This window comes from Tinamus guttatus, unplaced genomic scaffold (genome assembly GCF_059628265.1).
Source record: "Tinamus guttatus ecotype Peru unplaced genomic scaffold, ASM5962826v1 Tinamus_guttatus_pri_ptg000291l, whole genome shotgun sequence".
Classification (NCBI taxonomy): Eukaryota; Metazoa; Chordata; class Aves; order Tinamiformes; family Tinamidae; genus Tinamus; species Tinamus guttatus.
Window position 1 is genome coordinate 1,941,086 of NW_028288825.1, and position 27,652 is coordinate 1,968,737.

The window sequence follows — 27,652 nt, forward strand, 5'->3', positions numbered from 1 at the left end:
GGAGCCCCCCGGGCCTGCAGCCATGGAGGGGGAGCCCTCTGCCCCCTTGGTGGCCTGGTGGTCCTGTGGGGCTGGAGGCCACCGTGCGCTGGGACTGGGGTGCCCCGTGCCCGTGGGAGCCCCAGAATGGTGGAATAGAGGCCCAGTGCGGTCTTATTAATTACATTAATTAGCAAGGGGTATTGTGTGCAGCAAGGACGGCTGCTGTTGGCAGCTGCGTGTGAGGGGGCGGTGGGGGTGGCTTCTTCTGCCGATTCTGCCTCTCCCGGGCTTCTGCGGAAAGAGGACTAGAAAGGCTGAAAACGAGAAAGCCAAAAAGGCCAAAAACGAAAACCAAAAACCTTTCTGGAGCTGGGGAGAGCGAGGGAGAACTACAACTCCCATGAGCCTTCGCGCACGCGCGCATGCGCAGCACGGGCGGGCCGGCGCGGATTGGCGGCGCGTCCTGGCGCTCGCTGATTGGCGGCGCGGGCTGCCCGTCCCGGCGCGCGGCCCCGCCCCCGCCGCGGCGGTGCCTGCCCGGGCTCGGCGCGCGGCGCTCGGCGCGCGCAGGGGGAGCCGCCGCCGCTGCCGCCTGGCCCCGCCCGGCTCCCGTACCCCGCGCCGCCACCGCCGCCACCGCCGCCACCACCATGATGAAGTTTCGGTTCCGGCGGCAGGGCGCCGACCCGCACCGCGACCGCCTCCGCCACGACCTCTTCGCCTTCAGCAAGGTGCGGCAGCGCGGCCCCCCCGCGCGGGCGGCGGCTCCCGGCGCGGAGGGGGCACCGGCAGTGCGGGAACCCCCCCCCGCCCCGGGGTGCTGATGCGGCCCCGGCGGGTGCGTGGCGGGAACTGCGCGACCCCCCGCTCGGGAGCCCGGGGCGGGCCCCCCTTTCCCCGCGGAGCAGGAGGCTCCTTGGGGGCTGCAGGGAACGTCCCCGCCCCCCGGTGGCACCGGGACCCCCGCGGTGGCCCTGGGGCAGGATTTGCCCCCCGCGGACCCGGTGGGGGGGGTCCCTGGGGCGGAGCGGCCCCCCCGGGGCGCCGGGTGCAGCCCCCGCCTTGGGGGACACCCCGATCCCCGCCCCGGTTCCAGGGCCGGGAGTTCCCATGGGATCCCCCCGCGGCTTCCCCGTCCCGCTGCGTATCCCTCATCCCGGCAGCGGGACCCCCCGCCTTCCCGGTGCCGGGGTACCCCTTCCCTCCGGGATGCTGCGTCCGCAGGGCCGCCGGGAAGAGCCGGGATGCGCGCGGGGCCGCGTCCCCCTCTTTGTCACCAGGCGCCGCCGTCCCCGCGGGCGGCTGAGGGGCCGGGGGCTGCCGGGGCGCGCGATGAAGGACCCCGAGTCGCACCGGGGCCGTCGCTCCCCTCGCAGGGCAGAGCCGCGCCGAGATTTACGGCTCTTCCCGCTGCGCTCCCGGCTCTTCATTGTGCAGCCGCAACCAGCCCGCCGGATTTAACCTTTTCGGGATGGAGCCGCGGCCGCTCCGTCCTCGGAGCCGTCCGAGAGGCCGTTTCCCGGCCTCCGCTCGCTTCCACGGCTCCCTGCGGGACAGTGTCTCCCAGTGTGCCGGGAATCGCCGCCCCCTTCCCGCTCCAGAGCTCCGCGGCTTGGCCCTGCAGCGGGGTCGGCCGTCCCCAGCCCGGGATGCCGGTGTCCCCAACGGGGACACGGTGCTGCGGTTGTGACGGGGCTCCCGGTGCCGTGCGGGGCGCTCGGCATCGCTCCCATCCTCCCTCCTCTTCCCGCCGCCGGCACGCGGGATGCAGAGGAGCCGGGGCCGCGGCATCTGCTGCTCCAGACAGGACGAGGGTTTAGCCTCCCGTTAATGAGCTCCGCGCCGAGCTGCTGAGCGGAGAGAATAGACCCCCCGGCGCTGACTCGCCCTGATAGGATTGGCGCGGGCCGCGGCGCGGCCTAAATATCCCCGGCAGCTGGCGGGGGGCTCCGGAGCCTCGGGAGCCTCCGGAGCCTCGGGAGCCTCGGGAGCCTCGGGCGCCGCCGGGCTCGCGGGCTGCTCGGACGGGCCGAGCCGCAGCCGGGGGCTGTTAACGTCTTGGCCGCCTCTTTGCGCAGCCGCTCGGCGCTTTGTCCATCCCCGGCGCGACACGGCGCGGGGACAGGGCTCTGCGTGACCCTGAGGTGTAGGAAAACAGCGGGAACGGCCCCCGGCCGAGCGCAGCGCGGCCTTCGGCAGCAGATAGCGGCCTTGTTTGCCCGGGCACCCGCGGATCAACAGGAATCGCAGCGCGAGGGGGACCCCCCCGTGCGCCTGGTCCGTGGGCTGCGGTGGGATCCAGCGTGGAATCATCCCGAGGGAGCCGCCGGCAGAGCTGGAGCCTGGTCTTCCCGTTCGGCCCCGCGGATCCATGTGGATCCATGTGGCTGGAATCGGGCTGTGTCGGGTGGGGTTCACGCAGCCGGGTCCCACTCCGGAGCGGCTTGGGAGGTCCGTGCTCCGAGAGGCTCTTCCCGCACACACGGGAGCGGGAATGTCGAGGCCGTGGCGGAAACGCTGCCGGGGAGCAGCTCCGCGCGCTCCGGGATGCCGGCTGCCCACCTGCCTCCCATTAACATCTTGTTTTTCCCTGCGAGCTCCAAATCTGCCTCGGATTTGCTGTAATTTGGCCCCGAGCGCGCCGGGGGTGAGGCCAGAGCGGGAGGGAGGGCTCCGCGCGAGCCCCTCGCCCCGGGGACCCGTCACCGGCGGAGATGAAGAGGCTGCGAGCGCCGTCCCCGGAGGGTGATGTGGGTGACAGTGACAGGGAATCCTGCGCCGGTGCCGATGCCCCTGCCCAGCCCCGCGCGATGCTGCCCTGTCTCAAGGGCGCCCGTGGGCAACGGGTGCCCTGTTGGGTCCCCCCAAAGCAGTTTTGTGGCAGCCCCCGTCCTGCAGGGCCTGAGCGCAAGGTGCCTCCCGGGAGACGCTTTGGGGCCCTTTGCCAGGGATTTGGGATGTCCTGGGGATGGGGAAGGTGCTGGCGGCTCCTGGGCCCTGGCACGTGCTTTGCGCCTGGATGTCGCATAGGGAAGCGCTCGGAGCGCGTCGATGCGGGAACGCGGGCAGCCGGGTGGAGGCTGCTGGTGGAGCCTCCCGGAGCCCGTGCTCTGGGTCGGAGCCCCTCGTCCGGGCAGGGAATGCGGTTTTGGGGTGCCAAAGGACTTGTGAAATCCATCCCCGGAGGAGGACAGGGTTGGAGGACGCAAACCGCGTTGGGAACCGCGCGCCGCGGAGCCTCCGCGCGCAGGGAGCGCCGGGGATCCCGCCCGGCTCCGCGGCCTCCCCGTCGCGCACGGGGAGAGCAGCCGTCGTGGGCGCTGCGCGGCAGAGCCGGCCCCGGGGCCGTTCCGATGGCCGTCCCGCTGCGCCGGGGCGCCGCCGCTCCCGGCACGGCGAGCCCGGGCACGCTGCCGCCATCCAGGACTTCCTTGGGAAGATGCCCGCGGGCCCCGCCGCGCCGCTCCGGCTGGGGAAGTCTCGGCTCCGAGTCACTTGAACGTCCAGCTCTCCTGGTTCTGCCTCCTCTCGTCGGAGCGGCGAGCGGGCCGTGCTCCGCTCCTCTCCGGGTAAAACCGCCCGGCGAGGAGGCTCTGCAGCCGCTGGGATGGCCCCGCTCCTGCCTCCGTGCGAGGCTCCTGCGGAACATCCCGCGCACGGAGCGCTCGGCCGTTCCCGCTCCTCGCAGCTGCGCGGCTGCCACGCGACGCCTGCTCCGCATTACGGCTTGGCAGGAGGCGCCGCCGGCCCCCGCGCTTCCCGCCCGTCCCCGTCCCTCTCCCGCAGGGCCGGGACGGCCCCGGGGGCGGCTGCTCCCCTCGTCAGCCGCTGCCTCCGGAGCGGAGGCCGGGCCCTTGGCGAGGCTGCGGCCTCCCGCTGGAGCGGCTCCCGCTGGGCCGAGGTTCTGCGGAGAGCGGCCGGTGCCGGGGAAGGGACTGAGCGTTGGAGGCACTGGGCGAAATCAGGGAGAGGCTGGTGGCCCAGCGCCATCCCGGGCATCCTTCCCTCCTGCCATCCTTCCCTCTGACCGCGGCGCCGTGGGTCTCCGACCCGCGGGATCAATTCCGTGGCGGGACGTGCGGAGCTCCCGCCAGCCCCGCGGCCAACTCGGCTCCGTGTCCCCGCCGCTCCCTTCCCCTCCTGCCCAAGGGCTCCCGGGGGCCGTAGCCATAGCCGGGCTGACGGCGGCCGCAGCTGCTCTGCGTGGGCCCGGGAGGCCCCTCGGGCTCTACCGCGGCCAAGGGGGTCACCGGCTCCTCGCTCATCCTGGCGGAGCTTCCCGGCCGCCTCCGGAGCCGCGGGGGGCTGCGGACACGGTGTGTTCGAGCTTCGGGGGACGGGGAGGCCGGGGGGCTCCGCTCGCGCTCTGACCTCCGCGTCCCCGCAGACGGTGGAACACGGCTTCCCCAACCAGCCCAGCGCGCTGGCCTACGACGCCAAGCTGCGGATCATGGCCATCGGCACCAAGGCGGGAGCCGTCAAGATGTATCCTTTCCCTCGGCGCCGGCTGCGGAGGCAGCAGGTAAGAGCGCGGCCCGGCCTCGCATACCCGGCCTCCGCGGAGGCCGCGTCCGTGTGCGGCAGCTGGGCCACATCTGGCCTGGGCCACTTGTCTCCAGGGGATGGGAGCGGGAAGGAGCTGCCGCGGCGTCTCCAGCGCCTGACGTGTGAACGGAGCCGTCCCCTATCAGAGCTGCCGCCGTCGACTCCTTTGTGGGACGGGGCAGCGGGGAAAAGGCCCCGGAGGCTCCATGGATGCAGGGAGCCAATATTCCCAGCTGGAAGGGACCACAAGGGAGCGGAGCAGGGAGCCCTCCTGCCCTGTTGGGGCAGGTTGTGCTATCAGGGCTCCCCCGGCAGCGCCCCGGGGCGCTCGGTGCTTCCCAGCCCTTGGAGCACCCTCCGGAGCGAGGCCATTCCTCCCTGTGTCACTGCTGGGGCACCCGCAGCCGTTGATCAGCGTTTGGGTAGAAAACACGGCGGTTTTGTGCAAGGGCTGGGTAAGCCCTGCAGCCGCCGCGAGGGGTAGCGGGACCGCTCGGACACAGAGCGGGAGCTGAGCACGGAGAGCCGGGATGGAGATCCATGGGCTGGGAGGTGCCGTGGGAAGGATGCGACGCGGAGCCTCCGGCCGCTCCGGGAAGCAGCCGGGGAGGCTCAAGGGGCACCGGGCGCCGCGCGGAGCCGCTCGGAGCGGCGCCGGCCGAGCCCCGGCCCGGGCTCCGCTTTGTTGCTTCCGAGGGCTGCTGGCGGGCGGCCAGGGATCGATTTGTCCCTGCGCGCGGAGGCCCCGCGCTGCAGGAATGCGGGGTGGGCGTTCGGCCGGGCCCGGATGGAGCGCGCGCCGGGGGCCGGGACGTCTCCGCAGCGAGCGGGGCCTCCCCTCCCCCAGGCCGGCAGCCCCTCCGGAGCACAAAGAGGGTGTTTCTGTGTCCCCGGGGCCAGCGCGGCCGCGACGTCGCCGCCGGCCGCCCCGCGGCTCCGTGCGGCGGGAGGGATCGTGGTCCCCCCGCCGGGACCCCGGCTCTGCTCGGGGCTCTGCTCCGTCCTGTGCCGAGCGTGGAGGAGCCCTCGTGGTGATCCCGGTGCCGGGCGGCTCCTCGCAGGGAGCCGCTGGGCTCTGCGTGCGGCTTCGCGGGCCCCGCGTGGCCGTTCGCACGAGACGGGGCCGTGCCGGGACCCTCCGCGCACCTGGGAGCCGCTTCCCGCTGGCCGCGCTTCCTGCCGCCGCGTTCCCACCGGGGCCGCACACAACGGGCATCCGCCCGCTGCGGCTCCCAGCCCTTCCCGAGCCTCGGCCGCTTCCCGCTGCATCCCGGGAACAGGCGGCTGCGGGAGCCGTTCGGAGGAGCCGGGCGAGCCGGTGCTGGGAGTCCCCCTGGGAGCAGCGCTGCTGCCTGCGCCCTGCGCGGGGGCTCCCGGGGGGTCCCAGGGTGCTGTCACCACCCCTGCAATGAGGCCGTGCCATGTGCAGGAGCCCGGCAGCCCCTCACCCCTGCATCTGGCCTCGGGGCTGTCGTCCCCGCTGTCCAGAGCGTGTGGCTGTCATCCCGCTCGGTGCGGCCGGCGTGACCGCGCGGGCGCCTCCGGCTGCCCTCCCGGGATGCGGTTCCTGGGGCTTCCCTGCTCCTGCCCGCGGACAAGAGGCTCCGGAGCCGGCTGGGCTGGGAGAGCCCCGTGGAGCGGGTCGGACTGGCGCTGCGGGTCGGAGCACCGAGCGCTGAGCGGAGCAGCCGGCGCGTGGAGGGGAAAGGGGGTCCCGGCGCTCGGAGCCCCCGTTGCGCGGGGCCGCTCGCCCGGCTGCTTGGTCCCATCGTGGCTGTGGATGCTGGTGTCACCCGTGGGTGTCCGGCTCCTCGGGGACGTCGCCAGGCGCCCTGGCCTCGGCGGTGCTGCCAAACGGCTCCCGCTTGTTGGACCAGGCCGGGCTGCCGGGCCGGTTCCCCGTGCCGGGCCGCGCTCCTGGGACGGCAATGGGTGACCTGGGCAGAGCGCCGCGGGGCCGGTTGTGTTTGGGGCTGGGTGCCCCCGGGCCTGCAAGAGATGCAGCCCCCCGCGCTCTGACGTGCCCACGGGAGCCCAGCTGCAACCTGGATGCCCGGGATGCAGCCCCTTCCTCGGGGCTGCGCTGCAAAGAGCAGCAACCGGGAGCCGCTCCGAGCTCTCCCGAGGGTCCCGGGGTGCCGATCCGCGCGGCTCGTGGCAGGCGGCAGCGCCGGAGCGGCCCCGCGTTCCGCTTCCTGCTCCGCCGGCGCGGGAGCCGGGACCAGTTGGGTGAGTGCGGCCGAGGCGGCACATACCAAACCCCACCCCGGCGCGCGCCGGGCGGCTCCGCGTCCCTCCCCGGGAAAGCAGGGGGTGGCGGCGGGCAGGACCCGGCCCCGGCGCCGCGCCGGCCGCTTCCCGAGCCGCGGGGCGAAGCCGGGGAAGTGCTCCGTGCCCCGACCGGCGCCGCGGGGACGCCCGGAGCCGCCGTCTCCGGGATGCTGCTGCCCGCGGCTCTGCACCCGGCGCCGGCTGCACAGGGCACCAGGAGTCCCCACGTGTCCCCTCTCCCCACTGTGTGTCCCTGGGGGGTGACACGGTGTCCCGTGGGAGGTGCCCGTGGGAGCACACAGGGTCCTAGAGGGTCCCTGAGGCTGTTGTCCCTGTCCGGGGACAACGCGGCTGCTCCGAGGTGTCCCCAGCCCATCCGTGCCCCTGTTGATGCCCCAAACGGCCTGGGAAGGCTGTGGCCCAGCTGGGCCGGGGCTCCTAACCCCGACTTGGGGAATATCCTGCCCCACCGAAACAGCCTGGACTGCCGGGTTGTCCTAAATTTGGTTTCTCCAGCCCATGAACCCCAAGGTCTGCGCGATCCGGGCTGCTCCGGGCTCTCCTTGCCGGAGCTGGGTGGGTTTTGGGCCAGGAGCTGCTGAACAGGCCCCGCACGGAGCTGTTGCTTGGTGACCCCGCGCGAGGGATCGCGGCGGCTCCGAGGGGACCGGGGAGGGATGCTGCGGGTTTGGGGTTAAACCGCGCTGAACGGCAGCACAGGGACCGCGATGGCTGTTGGGCTAATCCCGCTTTTCCACCCGGAGGGCCGGGCAGGGGTGGCCGTGGGTCCCGGGTGTCCCGCGCGGGGCCGGCCTCGTCCCTCGTTGCTTCCTTGACGGCACCGGCAGCTACGGCGCTCCGGGCGTGGAGTTCTGCGGCCTGCACAAGGACGCGGCCACCGTCACGCAGCTGCACTTCCTCCCCGGCCAGGTACGTGGGCAGCGCGCGCGGCGCGGAGCCCGGCGCCGCCGGCCGCCTCGCGACACCCCTCGTCCCTTGTCCCCGCGGCAGGGCTGGCTGCTGTCCCTGCTGGACGACAACACGCTGCACCTCTGGGAGATCTTCCACAAGGACGGCTGCTCCCACCTGGAGGAGACGCGCAGCTTCGGCCTGCCGGGACGCCCAGGGTTCGACAGCACTAAGTACTCGTCCCGCCTGCCTCCTTCCTCCGCCTCGGGGCCCGGCGAGCTCCTGCCCTTCTTCCCGCTCCCCCCGGCCAGCCAGGGAAGCGTCAGGCCCCCAACGGGGGACACAAGCGCCGGCCGAGCCCGGGCCGCTCCGGAGACTCCGTGTCCCGCGGCCCGGCCCGGCTCGCCGGCGCTTCCAGCCCTCCTTTGTGCCGAGCGCGCCGCTCGCCTCCCGTTGCTGTGGCGACGGCGCCGAAAAAGAGCCCCCGCCGCCATGCCGGGGTCTCGCCTTTCCGCTGGGCTCTGCAGAATTCCCGTCTTTTTTTTTTTTTTTTTTCCCCTTTCTTTTCGGCGCGCCCCCTCCCCAGGCGGCCGCGGCGGCTCCCGGCGAGGTCTGCCAGAGTTTACGGCGGGATCCGCGATGTGCCGGGGTGGGGTTTGGCTCCCGCGCTGCCAGATGCGGAGCTTTGCGCTGTTTTTGTTTTCTGCTTTTAAAAACAACAGAAAGAGAGAAAAACAAGGAGGGAGGCTCCGAGCCTCCGCGCTCGGCCGCGTGGGGATGGGTGCGGAGCAGCCCCGGGGCAGCTTTCCCGGCGCTCTCGGCTGCTCCGGGCTCCGACACCGGGACATTGTCAGGGTCCCAGGGCTGCAGCGGGGGAGCGGGAATGGCCCTCGGAGCCCAGTCGTCACCCCGGAGCGGCGGCTGGGAACGCCGCGTAGGAGCCGCCGCGCCGGGTCGGGCTGGGATCGCGGCCAACGTCCCATTGATAGCGGCCCCGGCAGTTGCCTAGGGGAGAACTCGAGGTCAGGGCTGGCGCGCGGGAGGGATCCTGGTCTCTCCCAGCCTGCGGCTCCCGTCCCGGCAGCTCCCAGGAGGTGATAACGGCTGGATAACGCCCCGGGCACCCTCCTGCCGCAGGTCTAGCGGTGCCGTGGAGAGGAGACAGGCTGGGGTGCTCCTTGCACCAGGCGCTCGCCCGGTCCTGCTGGATGGGGGTTATCCAGAACCCTGGGCCTGGGGGCTGCTCCGAGCCCAGCAAGGCCAAATCCTGCCCTGCTCCTGCTTCCTTTGGGGCTGTGGATCCTGGAGCAGGTGAAGGAATGTGACCGGCCCTGCAGCCGCTGGCTGCCTTGTCCCAGGCACGGCCAAGTGCCTGGCTGCAAGTCCGTGTCCCCTCCCTCACACCCACAGCAGGACTTGGAGCCTGGCACCGCGATTGCCGGGGGGTCCTGGGGACAGCCCCAGTGTGCCTGACAAAACAGGGACCTGGACACCTGGCCCATGGGGACAGAGGATGGTCAGGACCCCCTGCACTAGCACGTCTTGTCCCCGCATGTCCCCTGCAGCGAAGCCGCTCAGTCCCCTCGCGCTCTGATCCAGTGGCTGCTCTTTAGCTGTAGCAAACAAGAGCTTTAAAGAAGCATCATGCAATGGGCAAAATTGCAGTCCTGGACTCGAGCGACCATTTTTAGGTGTTGGCAAGGCTGGGGCTGTAATTAATGGCTCTGTAATTGGCTCTAGGCAGAGCCATTAGCGTCTTGGCTGACGGGGAGATGACGGTGGATGGTGATGACCGAACAGCCTGGCCGCTTTCCCCGAGCATCATCCTCATCCTCGCGGCGGGCAGGGCCTGGGGGTGATGGGGTGAAGGGTGAAGGACGGAGCTGGTGTCCGCACGGAGAGGGACCGCGCGGCTGACGCGGCCCCGCGCTCCTTCCCACAGCTGCTCGCCCAGCATCGCGCGGGTGACGGTGATCCTGGTGAAGTCCGCCTGTGACGTGGCCTGCCTGGGCACCGAGGGCGGCGGGCTGTACTTCCTGGCGCTCCCTGGGCTGGCGCTGCTCGAGGAGAAAACCCTCTTCCAGGACGAGGTCCTGCAGAGGTGAGCGGCGGCCGGGCGCGCGCCCCGTCCCGCCGGCGCCGCCGCTCCTCACCGCGCTGCCCTCCCCGCCAGCGTGCCCGACGACTACCGCTGCGGCAAGGCGCTGGGGCCCGTGGAGTCCGTCCAGGAGCACCCCCAGGAGCCCAGCAAGCTGCTCATCGGCTACAGCCGCGGGCTGGTGGTCATCTGGGACCAGAGCACGCGCGCCGTCGAGCACCTCTTCCTGGGAAATCAGGTAGCTTCGGCCAGGCCTGGCCCTCGGCACCCGTTGGTGCCTCGAGCCGTGCGGGAGCGCAGGGCCTTCCTGGGTCCAGTTGCTGCCTTGCAAGGGGGGTACCTGGTTGGTGGCCCAGCCTGGGGTATTAGTGGCCCCCTTCACTTAGCAAATGGCTTAGCAGGCACCTGCCTGGCTCTTGGTGGACCAGGAGCATCTCTTGGAGCTGCTGGTCACCAGCTCGCTGGCTTGGGGCGGGGAGTCCGTTTTGGGGCTGTGGTGGGGCTGGGGGCTCTTTCCGTGTAGTTTCAAGCCCCTTTTTGTCTCCTGCAGCAGCTGGAAAGCCTGGCCTGGGAGCACAGCGGCAAGACCATCGTGAGCTCGCACAGCGACGGGGGCTACATGGTGTGGGCTGTGAGCGGCAGCTGCCAGAAGACCCAGCAGCCCGTCCTGTCCACCATCCCCTACGGTGCGTTGCCCCATCCCCGTCCTGTGTTTGCAGTGGGCCTGTCCCCTCAGACCCCTGCGCTGGGCTTGGCACCAAGGACTGGGGCAGGAAGGGTCCAGGGGCCGCTCCGAGTCCTGCTCTAGGGTGGCACTGCCTGGTTCATAGAATCATAGAATCATAGAATGCTTAGGGTTGGCAGGGACCTCTAGGGATCATCTAGTCCAACCCCCTGCACACGCAGGGTCACCTAGAGCACGTGGCACAGGACTGCGTCCAAGCGGGTTTGAAGATCTCCAGAGAAGGAGACTCCACAACCTCTCTGGGCAGCCTGTTCCAGTGCTCTAGCGTTCCAGTTCATACCTGTTGGGTGGGTGCAGCTCACACTGATCTCGCTGTCCCAGCTTCTGGGAGCTGGGAAGTCCCTGCAGCCCCTGGGGTTTCCTCTCATGCTCGGGAAGCCAAGATCTCCTTGGACTTTTTGTGCAGTGGGAAAGTTGCAGCCGTGGGGTTGTCTTCGTTTCAGGTCCGTTCCCTTGCAAAGCCATCAGCAAAATCCTGTGGCGAACCAGTGACTCGGGGTAAGTCCCCGCCGAGCATGGGGCCGCTCTGGCCACGTGGGGCTGGCAGGGGCCTGTCCAGCAGCAGCCGTGGGCTCGCTGGGCTCTCCCTGGGCTTGCCATGGGCTGGGGTGACCCGTGCAGCTGCGGGACCATGGGTGCCGTAGGGAATTTGGGCTGCAGGACGTGCTGGCCTTGCCAGGACGAGGTGTCGCGTGGGGATGGGGCTGTCTGACCCGCGTGTGCTTCCTCGCAGCAACCCCTTCATCATCTTCAACGGCGGCATGCCGCGGGCCAGCTACGGCGACCGGCACTGCGTGAGCGTGCTGCAGGGCCAGGCCCTGGCCACGCTGGACTTCACCTCCCGCGTCATCGACTTCTTCACCGTGCAGGGCACGGCCGGGGCCGAGGGAGGTGCGTCCCGCGGCGCCGGGGAGGGCGTCCCTGGAGCCGGGGGCCCTCTTAGCAGCCCCTGCCTCTCCCTCAGGCTTCGAGAACCCGCGTGCCCTGGTGGTGCTGGTGGAGGAGGAGCTGGTGGTGATCGACCTGCAGACGCCGGGCTGGCCCACCATCCCGGCCCCGTACCTGGCACCTCTGCACTCCTCTGCCATCACCTGCTCCTACCACATCTCCAACGTGCCCCTCAAGCTCTGGGAGAGGATCATTAGCGCCGGGGAGCAGCAGAGCCCCCGGCTCTCCTCTGCGGTGGGTCCTGGTTCTTGTTTCTGGGGACACGTGGGGCTGTTGAGGCAGCTCTGGGAGGGTCCAGGCTGCAGCTTGGTGCTCTCTGGGCACGAGCCCTGGCTGCTGGGCTCGGAGCTCCCCAAGGACAGGGAGCGCTGTGCGGGACACAGCGTTTTAATGCTTCCTCTTGCTCCCCACGGACGGGCTCTCTCCAGGCTTGGCCCATCAACGGAGGCAAGAACTTGGCCCAGGAGCCCACGCAGAGAGGTCTTCTCCTTACTGGGTAAGCCCTGGACCAGCCTGGCTGGTCACGGATGAGCCCGTAACACCCCGTGTGACAGGGAGAGGGGGGTCCCAGACACTCTGCAACCTTGAACACCCCGGGATGATGCGGGACTCAGCTCGTCCTCCGGTGCCACCGGGCAGCCCCTTCCCGCGGGCGCTTCCCGCAGCGGCCGGACTGTTCCCGCCAGCGCGGGCGGCCGGGATCCGCAGCCGGGGCAGCGGGGCCGCGCTGGGAAGGCCCTCGGCTATTGTTGGGTGGGCTGACAATCCCTCTTGTTTGGCTTGGCAGCCGGGCAGGAATGCGTCACCCGCTGGATTCTTTTCCCCCCTTCCTGCCGGCCCTTTGTGCGCGCTCCCCCCTCCCGGCGCCCGCGCACAGGCGCGTCTTGTCAGCCCCGCAGATGTCGGGGACGGCGCTAACGCGGCCTCCCTCGCGTCCCCAGGCACGAGGACGGCACCGTGCGCTTCTGGGACGCCTCGGGGGTGTCCCTGAGGCCGCTCTACAAGCTGGGCACTGCCAACATCTTCCAGACGGACTGTGAGCACAACGACAGCCTCAACCAGGCGGGCGAGGAGGAGTGGCCGCCCTTCCGCAAGGTAACGTGCCCGGAGCGGCGGCTGGCACGGGGGGGAGAAACCCGGAGCGGGGGCAGTGCCCGGGGGTGGAGGATGAGCCCGCAGCAGCCGTCCCAGCTGCGCTCCAGGGGACGTGTCCCCTTTGCCCGGGGACAGCTGCCACCTGATGCCCAGCGAGGACACAAGGGGCCCTTGTTCTGCACATCCCGCCGTGCGGATCTGGGGCGCTGGGGGCCGTCGGGCCGTGACTCCGCGCTGGGCACGAAGCCCGCGGGGCCGCAGCGTCCCGGCCGCGGGTCCCTCGGTGCCGGGGGCCGCCGGGTGCTGGCGGTGGGACCGGGCTGGCGTGGAGGGGCAGCGCGAAGGCTCCTGTGCCGCTGTCGCCCGTAGGTGGGCTGCTTTGATCCCTACAGCGACGACCCGCGCCTGGGCGTCCAGAAGATCGCGCTGTGCAAGTACACGGCCAGGATGGTGGTGGCTGGCACTGCTGGGCAGGTAGGAGCGCTCAGCGGCGCCGGGGCTGCCGGAGGGGACGGGGACGGAGCCGGGAGCTGCTCGGCACCTCTGCCCGGCCGTGCTTGGCACCTCTGAGCTCCCTGGAGAGCTGAGATGGGGCACGGAGGCACGTGGGCCTCTGCCCACCTCAGTGAAGCAGTGCCCGTCCTCGAAGGGCCTCGGTTTGGCCCCTGCCTCAGGGTTTATCACTGGCAGTGCAGCAAGAGCCAGCTGCTGTCCCCAGCGTGGCACTGTCACAGCGTGTCCCAACCACCCCTTGCACGTGGGCACAGCGGAATCGCTGCAGGGAGCCCCATGCGAGGCGGCTGTTGGTAGCGCTGGGCAGTGCCAGGGTGTGGGGGACGCAGGCTGGACACCTTCCCATCTCCATCCCGCTGCAGGTGCTGGTGATGGAGCTGAGCGACGAGCGGTCGGAGCACGCCGTCAGCGTGGCCACGGTCGACCTGCTGCAGGACCGTGAGGGCTTCACCTGGAAGGGCCACGACCGCCTGGCGCCCAAGAACGGCCCCGTGGCCTTCGCGCCCGGCTTCCAGCCCAGCGTGCTGGTGCAGTGCGTGCCGCCCGCCGCCGTCACGGCCGTGACGCTCCACTCCGAGTGGAACCTCGTGGCCTTTGGCACCAGCCACGGCTTCGGCCTCTTCGACTACTACAGGCGCAGCGCGGTGCTGGCCCGGTGCGTGGTGCCGGCACCGCGCGAGACCCTGGCAGTGGCCCGGGTTGGGGGCCGAGGCCTGTGTGGCGCTGAGCGGTGTCTGTGCCCGCAGGTGCACGCTGCACCCCAACGACTCCCTGGCCATGGAGGGCCCCCTGTCCCGCGTGAAGTCCCTCAAGAAGTCCCTGCGACAGTCGTTCCGCCGCATCCGCAAGAGCCGGGTGTCGGGCAAGAAGAGGGTCACTGCCAACAGCCCGTCCAGCAAGGTGGGCAGAGCGTGGGGCCAGTCCCGTGCGGTCCATGGCCCCACGGGCCCTGTGCCCGGGCGTTGTGGCACGGCTGTCCGTGCTCCGAGCGCCTTTGCCGTGCAGCAGGATGGGGCCTGGTGGGCTGCATCCAAAGGCGAGGTGTGAACTCCACCAAGCCGACCTGCTTGGTGTTGAGCATGGGTGTAACGAGGCTGTCGCGGCGCCGGGCTGAGCCCCTGCCTCCCCGCAGGTGCAGGAGGCCAACGCGCAGCTGGCCGAGCAGGCCGGGCCGCCGGAGGTGGAGATGACGCCGGTGCAGCGGCGCATCGAGCCGCGCTCGGCCGACGACTCGCTCTCGGGCGTCGTGCGCTGCCTCTACTTCGCCGACACCTTCCTGCGAGACGGTGAGGCCCGCGGCCCCTCCGCGCACGGAGCCCCTCGCCCCGTGTCCGCGGCTGCCCCGGCGGCGCTCGCGGCTGCCCCTCCTGCTCCTCTCGCCGTTGCCACCTCCCGGTCTCCGCTCTGCTTCGGGATGAGCCCCCGGGATGGGTCTTTCCGCGCAGGGGAGGCCGGTTTCTCACGCCGCTGCTCTTGCTCCCGTCCCCGCAGCGGCCCATCACGGCCCCACCATGTGGGCAGGGACCAACTCGGGCTCCGTGTTCGCCTACGCGCTGGAGGTGCCGTCGCAGGAGAAGTTCTCGGAGCGCGCGGTGGAGGCGGTGCTGGGCAAGGAGATCCAGCTCATGCACCGGGCGCCCGTGGTGGCCATCGCCGTGCTGGACGGCCGGGGCAACCCCCTGCCCGAGCCCTACGAGGTGTCGCGGGACTTGGCCAAAGCCCCCGACATGCAGGGCAGCCACTCCATGCTCATCTCCTCGGAGGAGCAGTTCAAGGTGAGCACTGGGATGGGACCAGCTCCGGCTCCGCTTGCACCACCGCGACACATCCCCGTTTGCTCCGGGATCCTCCGGGATCCAGAAAAGCGGAAACGGCAGGAGACTAGATGGGTCATTGCCCAGACTGCTCCGTTGAGCGCTGCTGCCAGGGGGGTGCTGGCTCTTTGGGGACCCTTTGCTGAGGGTGCCCTGGGGCTGCTCTGATGCCACATGAAGCCCAGCGGGTTTCTGTCCTCCGTGGCGGCCGGGTGTCCCGGCTGGGGCTGGTGTCCCGGTGCGGGTGACCGGCCGGTTCCTCTCCCCCGCTCCAGGTGTTCACGCTGCCCAAGGTGAGCGCCAAGACCAAGTTCAAGCTGACGGCGCACGAGGGCTGCCGGGTGCGCAAGGTGGCCCTGGTGAGCTTCGCCAGCGCCACCTCCGAGGAGCACACGGAGAACTGCTTGGCCTGCCTCACCAACCTGGGCGACATCCACATCTTCACGGTGCCCGGCCTGCGGCCCCAGGTGCACTACGGCTGCATCCGCAAGGAGGACATCAGCGGCATCGCCTCCTGCGTCTTCACCAAGCACGGTCAAGGTGAGGGGACGCGGGGGTCACCTGGCTGTGCTGGGGCTGGCAGGACGCCCGTCTCGGGCTGGGTGTCATCTCCAGGCTCTGCCCGACCCCTTGGCCTCACTCTGCCCCCACTCTGCAACCCGACGTGGGGGTCTCTGACGCTCTCTGCCCCCTCCAGGTTTCTACCTGATCTCCCCATCGGAATTTGAACGCTTCTCCCTGAGCTCCAGGAACGTGACGGAGCCTCTGTGCTCCCTGGAGGTCTCCAGGCTCCAGGACACCTCCTGTCTCAGGTGGGCAGGAGCGCCGACGGGCTGCAGGGCTCGCTGGGGTTTGCTGCAGCTCGGGGGGTGTTCACCTCCCCTCCCAGCGTGGGGAAGCACCCCAATATATAGGGGTCCATGGCGTCCCCTGAGTGGGGGCCCCTCGTGTTACCCATCACTAACAAACTCCTGTTTTATTTCCAGCAACAACCTCACGGCGACGCCGAAGCTGCCCCAGGCGAACGGCACCCACGTCCCCCACAGCCCCGAGGCCAATCACTCCCCGGCCGACAGCGACCGTGAGTGACGCTGCGTCTCGTGGGCCCGCGGGGCTGGCGCTGCGCGGGGTGGCTGCAGGGTCCCCCTGATGGGGTGCAGCCTCCGTGGGGCTCGGACGGGCCGGCACAGGGGGTGTCACCAGCCCTGTCCCCCCCTGTGGCCGCAGGGTCCCCCGAGGAGCCGCCGGCAGCCTTCTCCCCCGGCGCCATCGACTCCCCCAACAGCAGCATGGAGAACCCGCTGGACACCACCGGGGACATCACCGTGGAGGAAGTGAAGGATTTCCTGCCGTAAGTGCGTCGAGCGCGCGGGGGCTCTGCCAGCCCGAGGGCTGCTCCTCTGCCGGGACCCCGGCGCTGGCGGTGCCCAAGGCGCCGCGGGGAAGCGGCCGAGCGTCGCAGCAGCCTCTGCCCGCAGGGCCTCGGAGGAAGCGGAGCGGAACCTGCGGAACGCGAGCGAGGACGAGGCCCGGCCCGCGGGGATCCTCATCAAGTGAGGTGCGTGCGGGGCCCTGCTGGGGCACCCCGTGGGGACACCCGCGACGCCAGGCCTGCCGCCGGGTCCCTCACGGTGCAGGGCGGCGTGGGGAGCTCTGCGCTGCCCCGGGATGTGCTCCCCATTCCCGGTCTACCCTGGGATGCTCCCAGGCCCCGGAGCTGCGAGTGGGGAGGCAGCAGGGAAGGCAGAGGCAGGTCCAGGGTCGCTGCCCCAGCCTTCCCGCTGGAAGGGGCTCCAGAGCCCGGATCCGGCTGCCTCAGCGGCCCCGTCGCCTGCAGGGATCGCCCAAGGCCTCCGCAGCCCCTCTCCGTGCTTGGATTCCCGGGACGCGCCACTCGACTGGACTCTCCCCGCGCCCCTCCGCGTAACGTAGACTGGTCTCTCCTCTAACAGCCGCACGGGCCGCGGCTCCGGCTCCGGCACCTCCCTTCCCTGCACCTCCCTCTCGGCCTCCGCCGACCGGCCCCAGAGCCAACGGGTCCCGGTCCGCGGGGCCCCTCGCCCAGGGGCCCCGTCACACAAGCTCTTCCCGGGGAAGATATATATATTTTTTATACCGTCGAGTGCAAGTTGTGCCCCGCCGCAGAGCCCCGTTCGCAGGGGCTGCTGCTCCCCGGCTCCGCGGGGAGGCAGGAAGCGGAGGGCGGCCCCGGCTCGGCGCCCCGCACCCTGGTCTCTGTTTACACGCCCGGCGCCCTGCAGTTTACAGCCCCCGTCCCCGTGCACGCGCCGAGGGGCTCCGTGACGGGCACTGTCCCCTCTCCCGCTCCCCTGGGGCACCAGTGCCCGAGCAGCCCCGGGAGGGCACGGGGCGGGGGGGTCACAGGTGGCCTTTTTCTTAGTGGCTTCTCCAAGGGCTATTCCCCAGGCTGGGCTCAGTGCCTGCTGCTCCTTCCCAGCACTAATTCCTGGGTTTGGGATGGGATCTCACTGCGGGGCGCGGGGGGGACCGCCCGGGGCTGCCCTGGGGGCGGCCGGGCCCCTGTCCCTCCTCCTGCCCCGCGCGGGGGTGTCACTGGTGCCAAATCCCCGCTGGGTGCCCCAGCCTGGCCCTGTCCTGGCAGGGGCCGCGGTGACGCTGGCTCTGTCCCCCGGCCCGCGGTGACCGTCCCTCGGCGCTCTGGGCTCAGCCTAGCGCCTATGGGACCCCCCCGGGTCCCCTCCTGCCCCCGGGCTCTCTTGCGGTACATGTGCGGCCGGGGGGCTGGCAGGGACACAGCGCTGTCCCGGGCCCCCTTGCTGCTGGCCGGGGTCGTAGTGTCCCTGGTAGAACAACCCCCCTGTCCCCACCCCTTCACCCCCCCCCCCTTTTTTTTTTTTTTTTGGTAAGATGAATTTAGCATTGTTTAGTTATTAAAAATACTGGTTTTTAATATTGAAAATAAAGCATTTAATATCAACCCCTGAGGCTGCCGCTGGCCAGGGAGCCTCAGCCCCAGCTGCTGGGGCTGAGGGCTGGAGGTTGCTGCTGTTGGGGACAGAGGGGCAGGAGGGGCCCTGGGGGGGGTCCCCAGCTGGGACAGGACGGGTCCCTGCTGGGGGGACAGCCCTGGGGCCCTGCAGGAGTGAGAGCGGATGCAGTCGGAGCCCGGCGCGTGGTGGCAAGTGCAGCATTTATTGATAGGGTAGAGACAGGAGGGCCCTGCTGGGCCGGTGCCTGGGGTCGGCCTCAGTCCCACACTGCTCTTAAGCGAAGCGGCCGTCCCCGTCCCGCCGCAGGGAGGGCTCCGGGCCCTGGCACAAGGTCCCAGCCCTGCTTGAGGCAGAGGCCTCTCCACACCAGGAGCTGCCGCGTCCCCGCGCTGGGGAAGGGGCCGAGCTGGGCTCCGTGCCGGGAGCGCGGGCACCGGGGACGTTCCCAACACCTTCCCCCGCCTCGGCGCTTCCCGACGTCCCGGCCCGGGGCTAAGCGATGCTGGCGGGCGCCCCGCGGCCCTAGGCGGGCGGCTTGCGGAAGACGCTCCAGGCGTGGAAGCAGCGCGTGAAGGGCCAGGGCTCGTTGCCCTTCCGCACCAGGCGCAGCTTGCGGGGCCGCGCGGGGTCCTTGGAGCGCATGTGCTGGATGTAGACCTGGCACGGAGCACGGCGCCCTTGGCACGGCAGCCCTGGCCCTCCCCGGAGCTCTGCCCCCCATGCGTGGGGCGGGATGGGAGCTCCCTGCCCCACGCGAGGAGGGCTCGGGTCCCCGAGGGGACGCGGCGGTGCCCGGACCTACCTGGCACGCTTTGAGGCTCAGCTTGATCTCCACCTGGCTGGTCTGGGTCCCGACCCACATGTAGACCTGGGGGATTCAACCGCGGCGCTGGGGTCAGCCGCGGAGCCGCCCGCGGAGCCGGTGCCGGCAGCGGCGTCGGGGCGGCCTCGCGCCCGGCCTCACCTCCTGCCCGTTGTCCAGCAACATGATGTCGTCGTCGGCCAGGTCGTCCTGGCAGAAATCCGAGCACTTCTCCGACACGGAGAAATAGCCCTTCTCGTTGGAGCACCTGCAGGGAGAGCCAGCGCCGTCAGGCAGGAGAAAAGGGGGATCCAGGACATGAAGCTTTTAGGACTCTGTTCCTGGGGAGAGCGCCTTGGGAATGGGGACAGCTTGGACTGGAGTAGCCGCTCCTGGGCTGGGACCCACCTGAAGAGCCGGGAGTGCTTCATGTACTCGGCGTCCTCATCATAGGGCTTCTGGCTGCCGATGCCAACCCAGAAGAAGTTCTCGGGCTCCTCTCCCTCGTTGATGACCTGCGAAGGCAGGGGCAGGGCTGAGCCTCAGCACCAAGGCGCAGGGAGCAGCCCCTGGCCCGTTCCCCTCCGTCAGCAGCTCCTGCTTCCAGGTGAGACGGTGCCCAAGCCCCACTGCTCCGCAGCTGTGTGGGGCAGCCCCGCTCACCTGCTTGCTGTAGGAGTCGTCAAACATGTGGTTCATGATGTCCTCAGCCAGCTTGGCCTCGTCGGGGTCGGCGGCCCGGCCCACCCAGGTGTAGACGATGCCCTGGTTGTCGGTGCTCTCAAAAGGCACCTGTGGGGGCAGAGCAGAGGGTCAGGGCTGCCCGCTGGGGACACGGGGTTGAGCAGGGGTAGCAGCGGGTGGCTCCAGCCCTGGGGTACCTTGAGGATGAAGCAGAACTCGGAGTTGAGCAGCCCCGCGTCCGTGTTGATCTGGATGCACCTAGAACGCAGCCCGGTGCAGTGGTGTGAGCGCGGCCGTGTTCGCTGGCACCGAGCTGGCGGGTGCAGGCAGCACCCAGGGGTGTCCCCAGGCCCGGAGCGCCCGGGGGGGCTCTCACCTGGTGCAGAGGGCCCCTCCGTTGGTGCGGATGTGGTAGAGGCTGGGCTGGGGCGGGCTGGCCCGCTCCTTCCGCTTGCCCCGGTGGATGACGAACCTCCTCTTGAAGTGCGAGAGGAACTTGGGGTTCTCCTGCTGCTGGGTCATGCGCACGACCTGGCCAGGGACGGGCATCAGCAGCAGGGCCGCGGGCACCCCCACGCTGCCCCCCCAGCCCAGCAGGACGTCACCTCCAGCTTGCCGGGGAAGAGGCTCTCGAACTTCTTCTGGAGGCTGAAGGTGAAGGTGAGCCAGCCCATGTTGGAGGCCTCGCGGCCCTGCCAGAAGTAGACGATGCACTGGAAGTCTTCCTCAGGCTGCTTCTCCTCCTCCTCTTCCTCACCATCCTCCTCCCCTTTGCCCTCGCCCTTCTTCTTCTTCTCCTCCTCATCCTCATACTCTACTGGCACCCAGTACCTGAGGGCAGGGAGAGAGGGGTGATGAGGGGGACATGGGGACAGCTGGGTGTCCAGACAGCCCCAGGTAGGAGATAGGATCAGGGAGCGTCCGATGGCCCCTACGAAGGGAAGGGCCAGCGTCACCTGCAGAGGAAGACGTAGCAGTCATGGGTGTGGAAGTGGCCGAACTCCTCCTCGGGCAGGCGGGCGAATTTCTTGCCTTCCAGCACGAAGCCCTCCATGCCGTCCAGGTCCTCGTTCCACTCCTCCATGAGCTGCTCCGCCTGCAGCCCCGCGCGCCCGGTCAGCCGGGGGCCGCCCTGCTTTGGGGCCAGCGCCGCGACCAGCCCGCAGGACGGTCCCCGAGCCCGGCCCTACCTCGCTCAGCGGCATGGGGGGCTGGCGGGGCAGGAAGAGCGCCGTGAGGTCGGCCTTCATCTGGTCCTTCTTGGCGGCGTCCCTGCGCACCTTGCCGGCCAGGCCGCCGTCCTGCAGCACGCTCTCGGCGTTGCGGGTGTAATCCACACGCAGGACGTCGTCCCAGTTCTTGAACTTGGACTTGAACACCTGAGGCAGCAGCACATCAGCGAGGATCCCCCCCCAAGCAGGGAACAGCCCCCCAAGACTCCCCAGCGGGGTCTGTGCCCGTGCGCAGGGGCTGCGGCCTCACCTGGCACTCGGTGCCCTCCAGGTTGCGGGTGACCATGGCGTGCTTGGGCCGGTGCAACATCCCGCACAGCTCCTGGCTCAGCTTCAGCGCCGCCACCCGCACCAGCCGCGGCGACTTGCGCCCGATCCAGATGAAGACGTCGGACCAGCAGTCCAGGATGTAGACGCTCTTGGTGTCCAGCAGGCTCTGCAGCTGCAGGAGCCGCCCGCGGGGTTCAGGCACCTGCTTCCCAGGCCAGACAACTCCCTCCCCGCTCCCAAAGCAGAGCCGGGACAAACGCAGGAAACCCCCCATCCCGGATCCCACGGGATGGAACCGGCTCTCCCGCCCTGAGCTGCTGCCCCAGGGCACGGCTGGAGGCACCGAGGGCACAAAGCCAGCGTCGCTGGTCAGACATCCCCATGCCCCAGCCTACCAGGCGCATCTCCGGCATCAGGTCGGCCTTCAGCCTCTTCTTGTGCTCCACCGAGAGCTTGTAGTTGATCTGGGGCAGCTCCAGGTAGCCCAGGCCCAGGCCGACCTGCAGAGGGGCAGGAGTGAGGACAAGCAAGGGGGCTCCAGCACCCCTGGGGGCTCCCAAGGCCCCGCGATTCCCCACCTTGTAGAGCTTGGGCTTGTGCGGCTGGAAGTCGTCCGGGACGCAGGGCCGGATCTCCTCGGGCTGCCCCCCAAGAGCCTCCCAGAAGTCGGGGGTCTCCTGGCCCTGGGTGAGCAGCGTGATCTCCGCCTTGCCCTTCCGCTCGTTCTTGTTGATCTTCTCAGCAAAGAGCCTGCAGCAGAGGCGGACACGGGGGTGAGCGGGTGCCCCACATCCCCGTCGAACCCCGGGCGCTGCCTCAAGCCCCCCGGGCAGCCCTACCTGGCCTTGGTGGTGCTGCTCAGCGTGGCCTGGCTCCCCCGCCACACCAAGAGGTTGAGCCCGTGGTCCAGGAGGAAGACAAACCTGTGCAACGGGGTAAGAAGGTGGTTGGCGAGAGGGACACCGCGTGTCCCCCGGAATATCTCAAGGATGGGGTGCCCTCTCTGCTGGACTCCTCGCAGGGCAGGGGACTGCAGGTTACCACCCTGGCGGCACCCACAGCCCAAGCAGAGTTTGGGTTTGGAAGGGGCTGGCACTGCTGTTTTCTGCCCCAGAGCTGTGGCCAGAGGGTCCTCAGTGAGCCCCACAGCCCCTTGTCCCCCAGCCTTGTCACCGCCTCTCACCGGGGATCCAGGGATGTCCCCTTCAGCGCCACCGGCTCCAGCTTGACGTTCTTCTTCCCGTAGACGCGGTACAGCCTAGGGGAGAGATGGAGCGGTGGGATGTGGGCACTGCCTGCCCCACGCGTTCCCACAGCCTGAGCGACCCCAGCCCTTGCCCCAGCCATACCTGGTGACATAGCGCGTGTCCTCGACGGTGAAGAACCCACTGGCCGTGCCACCCTCGATGTAGGAGATGTCGTGGTCAAAAACCTGGGGGCAAGAGGAGGGTCAGGGTGGCAGAGGGATGTCGGGGGCCTGGGGGGAGCCGAGGTGGCCTCACCTGGAGGAACTCGTCGCTCTCGTCCCCCATCTCCTCCCGGATGCAGCGGCACTCGGCCCCCAGGTAGTTGCGCAGGTTGACAGCATGGATGGCAGAACAGGCCTTCTTGTCCAGCGTGGCCTCCTGCCCGATCCAGTAGTAGATCTCCCAGTTCAGGGAGCCATTCTCGTCCAGGAAGGTCTGGGGAGGGACAATGCATGAGATGGACAGTGGTGACAGCCTGGGGACATGGTGGCAGGAGACGGCGGGGGCCCTGTGGCCTCGCTGGTACCTTGAGCACGATGTAGCAGTCGGCCTCGTAGAACTTGCCGTGGAAAGCCTCGTCCACCAGCGTGGGCACGAAGTTCTCGATCTGCCACACGCAGAGGCCGGGCAGCTGCCCCACGTCCTCGCTGAAGAACTCCGAGTAGTCCAGCTGAGGCTTCTCCAGGCCCTGATCCCAGCGGCGCGTCTTCAGGTCCGGCGCCTTGGCGTCCCCGTTCTCCTGCGGGGACGGGCACAGGTCACCGCGCTGGGGCTGGCCGGGGCCACGGAGCGACTGCTCCCCTGCCTCTGCCCGGCTCCTACCTCCAGCTTCTTGTTCTTCTCCTGGGCCACATCCGACATGCCCTTCAGCACCTGCTTGGCCTGGTCATCCTGGGCCGAGTCCTTGCGCCGCCGCAGCCGCATCTTGCGGGCCAGGGGGTCCTTGGTGCCGCTGCCTGGGGACACGGAGTGAGATGCGGCCAGCAAACCCGGGCCCCGGCCGTGACCTGCCACCCTCGAGGCTCCGTCCCCGTCCCGCCCGCTCCCGTTGCAGCCTCTCGGGGCTCCTGCCCGTGTGCCCGCGCGCTCACCGGCCGCCGCGGCCGCCACCGTGGCCGGGGAGGCGCCCGCCAGGCGCAGCTGGTTCTGCAGGGAGAAGTCGATGTTGTACCACTCCGAGGTCCGGTCCGCCGGCTTCGGCGGCATCACCAGGTTGGGGTTCTCGCGCACGTCCAGGATCTGCGGAGGGCACACGGGACACCTCACTGCTCTGCGGGGACGCCGAGGGGTCACGGGGGAGCGGACCCCGCTTTGGGGACAGCTGCAGCTCCAGGGGCCTCTGGAGCACCGTGGGAGCGAGGGGACGTGCAGGGATGTGAACGGGATGCATGGAGGGAATGTGAACCCAAATACACCACGTGCCTACACTGAACTGTGTCCCAGGGTGCATTTTTTTGGCTCCAAGGAACCCACTCTCAGCTCCCCCCATCCCTCCCAACAGGCTTGGCGCTGCGGAGAGCCCCAAGGTGGAGGGGATGTCTGGGCTCCCACCTCCACGTCGGTCAGGAAGTGAATGGCCTCTGGCAGCGTCACCAGACGGTTCTTGTTCAGCACCAGCTTCCTCAGCTTGGAGCACCTGCAGGGCAGGGAGATGCTGCTGCAAGGCCGGGCAGGCTCTGGACAGCATCCCGGGATGCTGGAGGACCCCCTGTCCCCACCCAAGTGTCCGACGCAGCCTCTGCGTCACCCCTGGGGGTGGCCCAGCTCTCCCCTACCTGCACAGGCTCTCAGGGATGAGCTCCAGGTTGTTGTTGGCTGCCATGAACTCCTCCAGGCTGGTGAGCTTGCCGATGCCCGAGGGGATCCCATCAAAATCCAGCTTGTTGGAGTTCAGGTACATCTTCTTCAGCTTGGTCAGCTTGCAGATGGCCGACTGGTGAGGGAAGGGGACAGCGGGGTGAGGGAAAGGCCGTGTGGAGGGACGTGACACAGGCCGGCACGCTACGTACAGGCAAGGAGGTGAGCTGGTTGCGGGACAGGTTGAGGGTCTCCAGCTGGGTCCACTGGTCTATGCAGAGAGACAGCTCCGAGATCTGGTTGCTGCTGAGGTTGAGGCGCCGCAGGCTGCTCAGGGTGTAGAGGCACTCGGGGACGCGGCTGAGCTCGTTGCAGGACAGGTCCACATCTAGGAGGAGGGCGGCGGGTGACACCCAGGAGCGGGGACAGCGGCACCGCAAGGCCGTGTGCCCCGACCCTACCTGCCAGGTTGGCCAGGCCCTCCAGGCTGGTGGGCAGGTTGCTCTGCGTGCGCTGGGTGTTCCTGAGGTGCAGGGTCTGCAGCGCTGTCATCGCCGGCAGCTGCCTGCGGCCCATGGAGAACCGGGATGGAGATGGAGACCGGGATGGAGATGGAGACCGGGCTGGAGGGGCAGCCCCTCGGGAAGCAGGGCCGGGATGCCGCGGAGCTCCACGCTGCCCCTACGCCCGCACTGCTGCATCCCGCCTGGAAAACGGGGCCTTACCGGAGCTGCGCGTGCAGGAGGGGGTTGTCGTTGAGGATGAGGGTCTGGAGGTGGACCAGGCGCCTCATCTGCGGCGGGAGGCTCTCCAGCTTGTTGTTGCTCAGGTCCAGATAGAGCAGGTCCGTCAGGTTGATGAAGAGCTGGTTGGGGATGGTCTCGATGCTGCAGGGACACAGGGGGGTTAGGGCAGCCCAGCACCTCTGTATGGCCCCATGGAGAGAGCTGGACCTGCAGCAAGCCGGGGTGACGGATGCCATGGATGGAGGGGGACAGGACCTACCTGTTGTGGCCGAGGTTGAGGACCAGCATGTTCTTGGCATTCTCCAGTTCTCGGGGACACTCTGTGAGCTGGTTGTAGCTCAGGTCCTGGGGGGAAATAGGACAGCAAAGCAGATGTCACCCTCCACCCCAAGGAGGGCCCTGCATCCAGTGGCCACCACCCCAACTCAAGGACCAACTGGCATCTCTGGTAGCTCGGCCTGCCCCATCCCTGCCCGCAGACACCCCCTCCAGGCTCTCCTGCTGCCCCTGGGCTGGACATGCCAGAATGAGGGATTATTGATGTGGGGAAGGCATCTTCAGACAGGACCCTGGAAAGCTAAAGGCATCCGGGCAGCGCTGGGACCTCATTTGTTGCCCCTTTCCCTAAGACACCCTGTTGGGAACGAGGTGCCTCCAGGTGGGAGAGCCGGACCAGGAGCCCGGCTGCCTCCCGCGCCAGCCGTACCAGCACCGAGAGGTCGTCCAGCTGGAAGATGTCATCGGGGACCCCCGAGTTCTTCAGGCTGTTGGCACGAGCCACGATGGCCTGGGAAGGAGAGAGAGAGAGACGGGCTGGGATCAACGAGCACCAGGCAGGTCCCATGCAGCTCCTGCGGATCCAAGGACTCCGAGCCACGGGATGACGGGAGGGATGTGCCCGCAGATCCCAGTGCAGAGAGGGACAGGAGCCCTCCCGGAGCACGGGGACGCAACGGAGCATCTCCCTGCTCGGCCCAGCCTCAGCGCTTACCCGCAGGCAGGGCAGGCCGGACAGCTCGCCGTGCAGCGTCGTGAGGCTGTTGTGGCTCACGGACAGATGCTCCTGCAGGGAGAAATTCCCGTGAGAGAAATTGTCCTTCCCAAACCCAATGCAGGCAGCTGCCACTTGCTGCCCTTCATATCTCTTAGCGAGGAAGAGGGTGAAACAAACATAACAAAACCCAATCCCCAAATTTACCTTCCCCAACACAAACCTTCACCCTTCTTATCAGGAGATAGAGAACCCAAGCACAATTTTCAGACTGTTTTTTTTAAGAAAACAGAATCAAACCAAGCACGAGCCGGTCTCAATCCCGCCCCTCCCAGCTCCTGCATCCGATTTCAGCCGTGGTTCATGGCCCTATTATTAGACCGCGGAGCGCCCGGCCACGAGGCCGTGACACACTGGGATTCCTGGCAGGGCCCCCGTGTCCCCGTCCCCTCACCAGCTTCTGGAGGGCAGCGAGCTCCTCGGGCAGGTAGCAGAGCCCCGTGCGGTTGAGCTTCAGCCAGCGCAGGCTGGTCATGGCCTTCACGTGCTCGGGGAAGTAGCCGCCCTGCGAGGAACAGGGGGAAAAAAAGAGGGGTGAGAAAATCGGGGCAAAAGGCTGGACCCCCCCACTCAGCCCCGCACACTGATGCTGGAATGTCCCTGCCGTGGGGTTGGTGCTGGGGGCCACTGTCACCGGGTGCGATGGGGACGTGTGGGGCTGGGGGCCCTGAGCCGGGATCGCCCGGCTCTAGGGGATCGGGATGGGCGGCCGGGATCGCCCCGTGCTGCGGGATCAGGGAAGCAACGTCCCGCCGTGGGGCTGGGGTCACCCCGGGCTCCTGGGGGGCTCTATGGGGTGAGGGGCTGAGCTCTACGGGGCGGGGGGCAGGCAGGACCCCCCCAGGACCAGGGGATCGGGGCGGGGGGACACGGGGGATCCCGCAGCCCTGAGATTCCCCCCGCAACGGGGCCAGCGGCGGGGCAGGACCCCCCGGTACCGGGGAGCACCGGGGAGAAGGGCCCAGGAGCTGCCAGGCCCGCGGGGAGGATCGGGACCCCCCGGGACCCGGGGATCGGGGCGGCGGGAACCCCCCAACCCCATCGCATTGCGGGGGGCACAGGAGCCGCCAGGCCCGTGGGAACGGGTGGGATCGGGATCAGCCCCCCCAGGATCGGGGGCGCGTGACAGCCCCGCCGCGCCGGAGCCCCCTCGTCCCGCACCTTGAAGTCGTTGCCGCTGAGGTCGACGCCACGCACGAAGGGCAGCACCCCGGTGGCCGCCATGGCTCAGCTGTCGTCGCCGTCGTCGCCGCTACCGCTGCGGAAGGACCGCGGAGGGATCGGCACGCTTAAGCTCCACCCCGCCGCACCGCTTAGCTCCACCCCCCCGCGCCGCTTCGCTCCGCCCCCTCGCACCGCCTTAACCCCGTCCCCGCCGGGGCCTCCGGTGCCGCCGCCGCCGCCGCGCCCGCCCGCCCCGCGCGGCGCCTTTAAGGCGCGTGACGTCAGCGCGGCCGCCGCGGGGGCTGTTTGCGAGCGCGGGCGGGCGGTGCCGCCTTCCCATTGGCTGCGCGTGCGCGGGGAACCGCCTTCTCATTGGCTATGCGTGCGCGCGGCACCGCCTTCCCATTGGCTGCGCGTGCCCGCGCGGTGCCGCCTTCTCATTGGCTGCACTTGCGCGCGGCATCGCCTTCTCATTGGCTGCGTGTGCGCGAGGCATCGCCTTCTCATTGGCTGCGCGTGCGCGCGGTGCCGCCTTCTCATTGGCTGCGCGTGCGCGCGCGGGGCGGTGGGGGCCGCGGGCGCGCCCCGCGGGGACAGGGTGAGTGGGGGGGGTCCCGCGTGGGTATCGAGGCCCCCTGGGGCTGTTGGGCGCTCAGTGCGGGGCGGCTGGAGGGGGCTGTTCCTTGGGGGAGGCTGGAGCCCGGTTGTGGCGCCGTGGGCCGCGCACACGCGTGGGAGGGACAGGGCGGCCGGTCGCGGCGGCCGTG

At 69.6% G+C, this 27,652-nt stretch overlaps 2 protein-coding genes across 3 annotated transcripts; one reads left to right on the top strand and one right to left on the bottom strand.

Annotated features, from left to right (window-relative positions):
- The first annotated feature begins 582 nt into the window (after window positions 1-582).
- On the top strand, window positions 583-16,951 carry LLGL1 (LLGL scribble cell polarity complex component 1). Of its 2 annotated transcripts, none has more exons than XM_088527785.1 (23): window positions 583-713; window positions 4,370-4,467; window positions 7,647-7,728; window positions 7,810-7,940; window positions 9,650-9,808; window positions 9,881-10,043; window positions 10,356-10,491; window positions 10,994-11,048; window positions 11,284-11,441; window positions 11,515-11,732; window positions 11,927-11,994; window positions 12,440-12,593; window positions 12,963-13,067; window positions 13,469-13,761; window positions 13,853-14,006; window positions 14,239-14,392; window positions 14,598-14,881; window positions 15,196-15,460; window positions 15,618-15,732; window positions 15,907-16,001; window positions 16,148-16,271; window positions 16,399-16,478; window positions 16,758-16,951. In XM_088527785.1, the coding sequence occupies exons 1-22, from the start codon at window positions 633-635 to the stop codon at window positions 16,475-16,477; spliced, it is 3,171 nt and encodes a 1,056-aa protein (XP_088383911.1). In that variant the 5' UTR covers window positions 583-632; the 3' UTR covers window position 16,478; window positions 16,758-16,951. The 2 variants fall into 2 exon arrangements, with proteins under 2 accessions (XP_088383911.1, XP_088383912.1); XM_088527786.1 differs by having other exon boundaries at window positions 7,810-7,925.
- Window positions 16,952-18,414: 1,463 nt separating this feature from the next.
- Window positions 18,415-26,975, bottom strand: FLII (FLII actin remodeling protein). Its single transcript, XM_088527787.1, has 30 exons — window positions 26,883-26,975; window positions 26,116-26,226; window positions 25,662-25,733; window positions 25,377-25,457; window positions 24,930-25,015; window positions 24,650-24,811; window positions 24,386-24,489; window positions 24,137-24,312; window positions 23,903-24,060; window positions 23,679-23,763; window positions 23,219-23,366; window positions 22,950-23,083; window positions 22,654-22,866; window positions 22,383-22,562; window positions 22,230-22,312; window positions 22,064-22,138; window positions 21,720-21,803; window positions 21,459-21,630; window positions 21,276-21,380; window positions 20,861-21,052; window positions 20,569-20,757; window positions 20,335-20,474; window positions 19,984-20,209; window positions 19,755-19,909; window positions 19,576-19,636; window positions 19,358-19,486; window positions 19,103-19,209; window positions 18,857-18,962; window positions 18,695-18,760; window positions 18,415-18,549 (listed from the first exon to the last, which is right to left on the bottom strand). The coding sequence occupies exons 1-30, from the start codon at window positions 26,943-26,945 to the stop codon at window positions 18,415-18,417; spliced, it is 3,798 nt and encodes a 1,265-aa protein (XP_088383913.1). The 5' UTR covers window positions 26,946-26,975.
- Window positions 26,976-27,652: the final 677 nt, after the last annotated feature.

Excerpts from the sequence above, each read along its gene's own strand:
- FLII (XM_088527787.1), bottom strand. The coding sequence starts at position 26,945 with ATGGCGGCCACCGGGGTGCTGCCCTTCGTGCGTGGCGTCGACCTCAGC. Across the intron at positions 25,734-26,115 it reads TCGCTGCCCTCCAGAAGCTG|GAGCATCTGTCCGTGAGCCA; the intron begins GTGAGGGGACGG and ends TTCTCCCTGCAG. Across the intron at positions 18,761-18,856 it reads TGCTGGACAACGGGCAGGAG|GTCTACATGTGGGTCGGGAC; the intron begins GTGAGGCCGGGC and ends TGAATCCCCCAG.
- LLGL1 (XM_088527785.1), top strand. The coding sequence starts at position 633 with ATGATGAAGTTTCGGTTCCGGCGGCAGGGCGCCGACCCGCACCGCGAC. Across the intron at positions 10,044-10,355 it reads ACCTCTTCCTGGGAAATCAG|CAGCTGGAAAGCCTGGCCTG; the intron begins GTAGCTTCGGCC and ends TGTCTCCTGCAG. Across the intron at positions 11,995-12,439 it reads AGAGGTCTTCTCCTTACTGG|GCACGAGGACGGCACCGTGC; the intron begins GTAAGCCCTGGA and ends TCGCGTCCCCAG.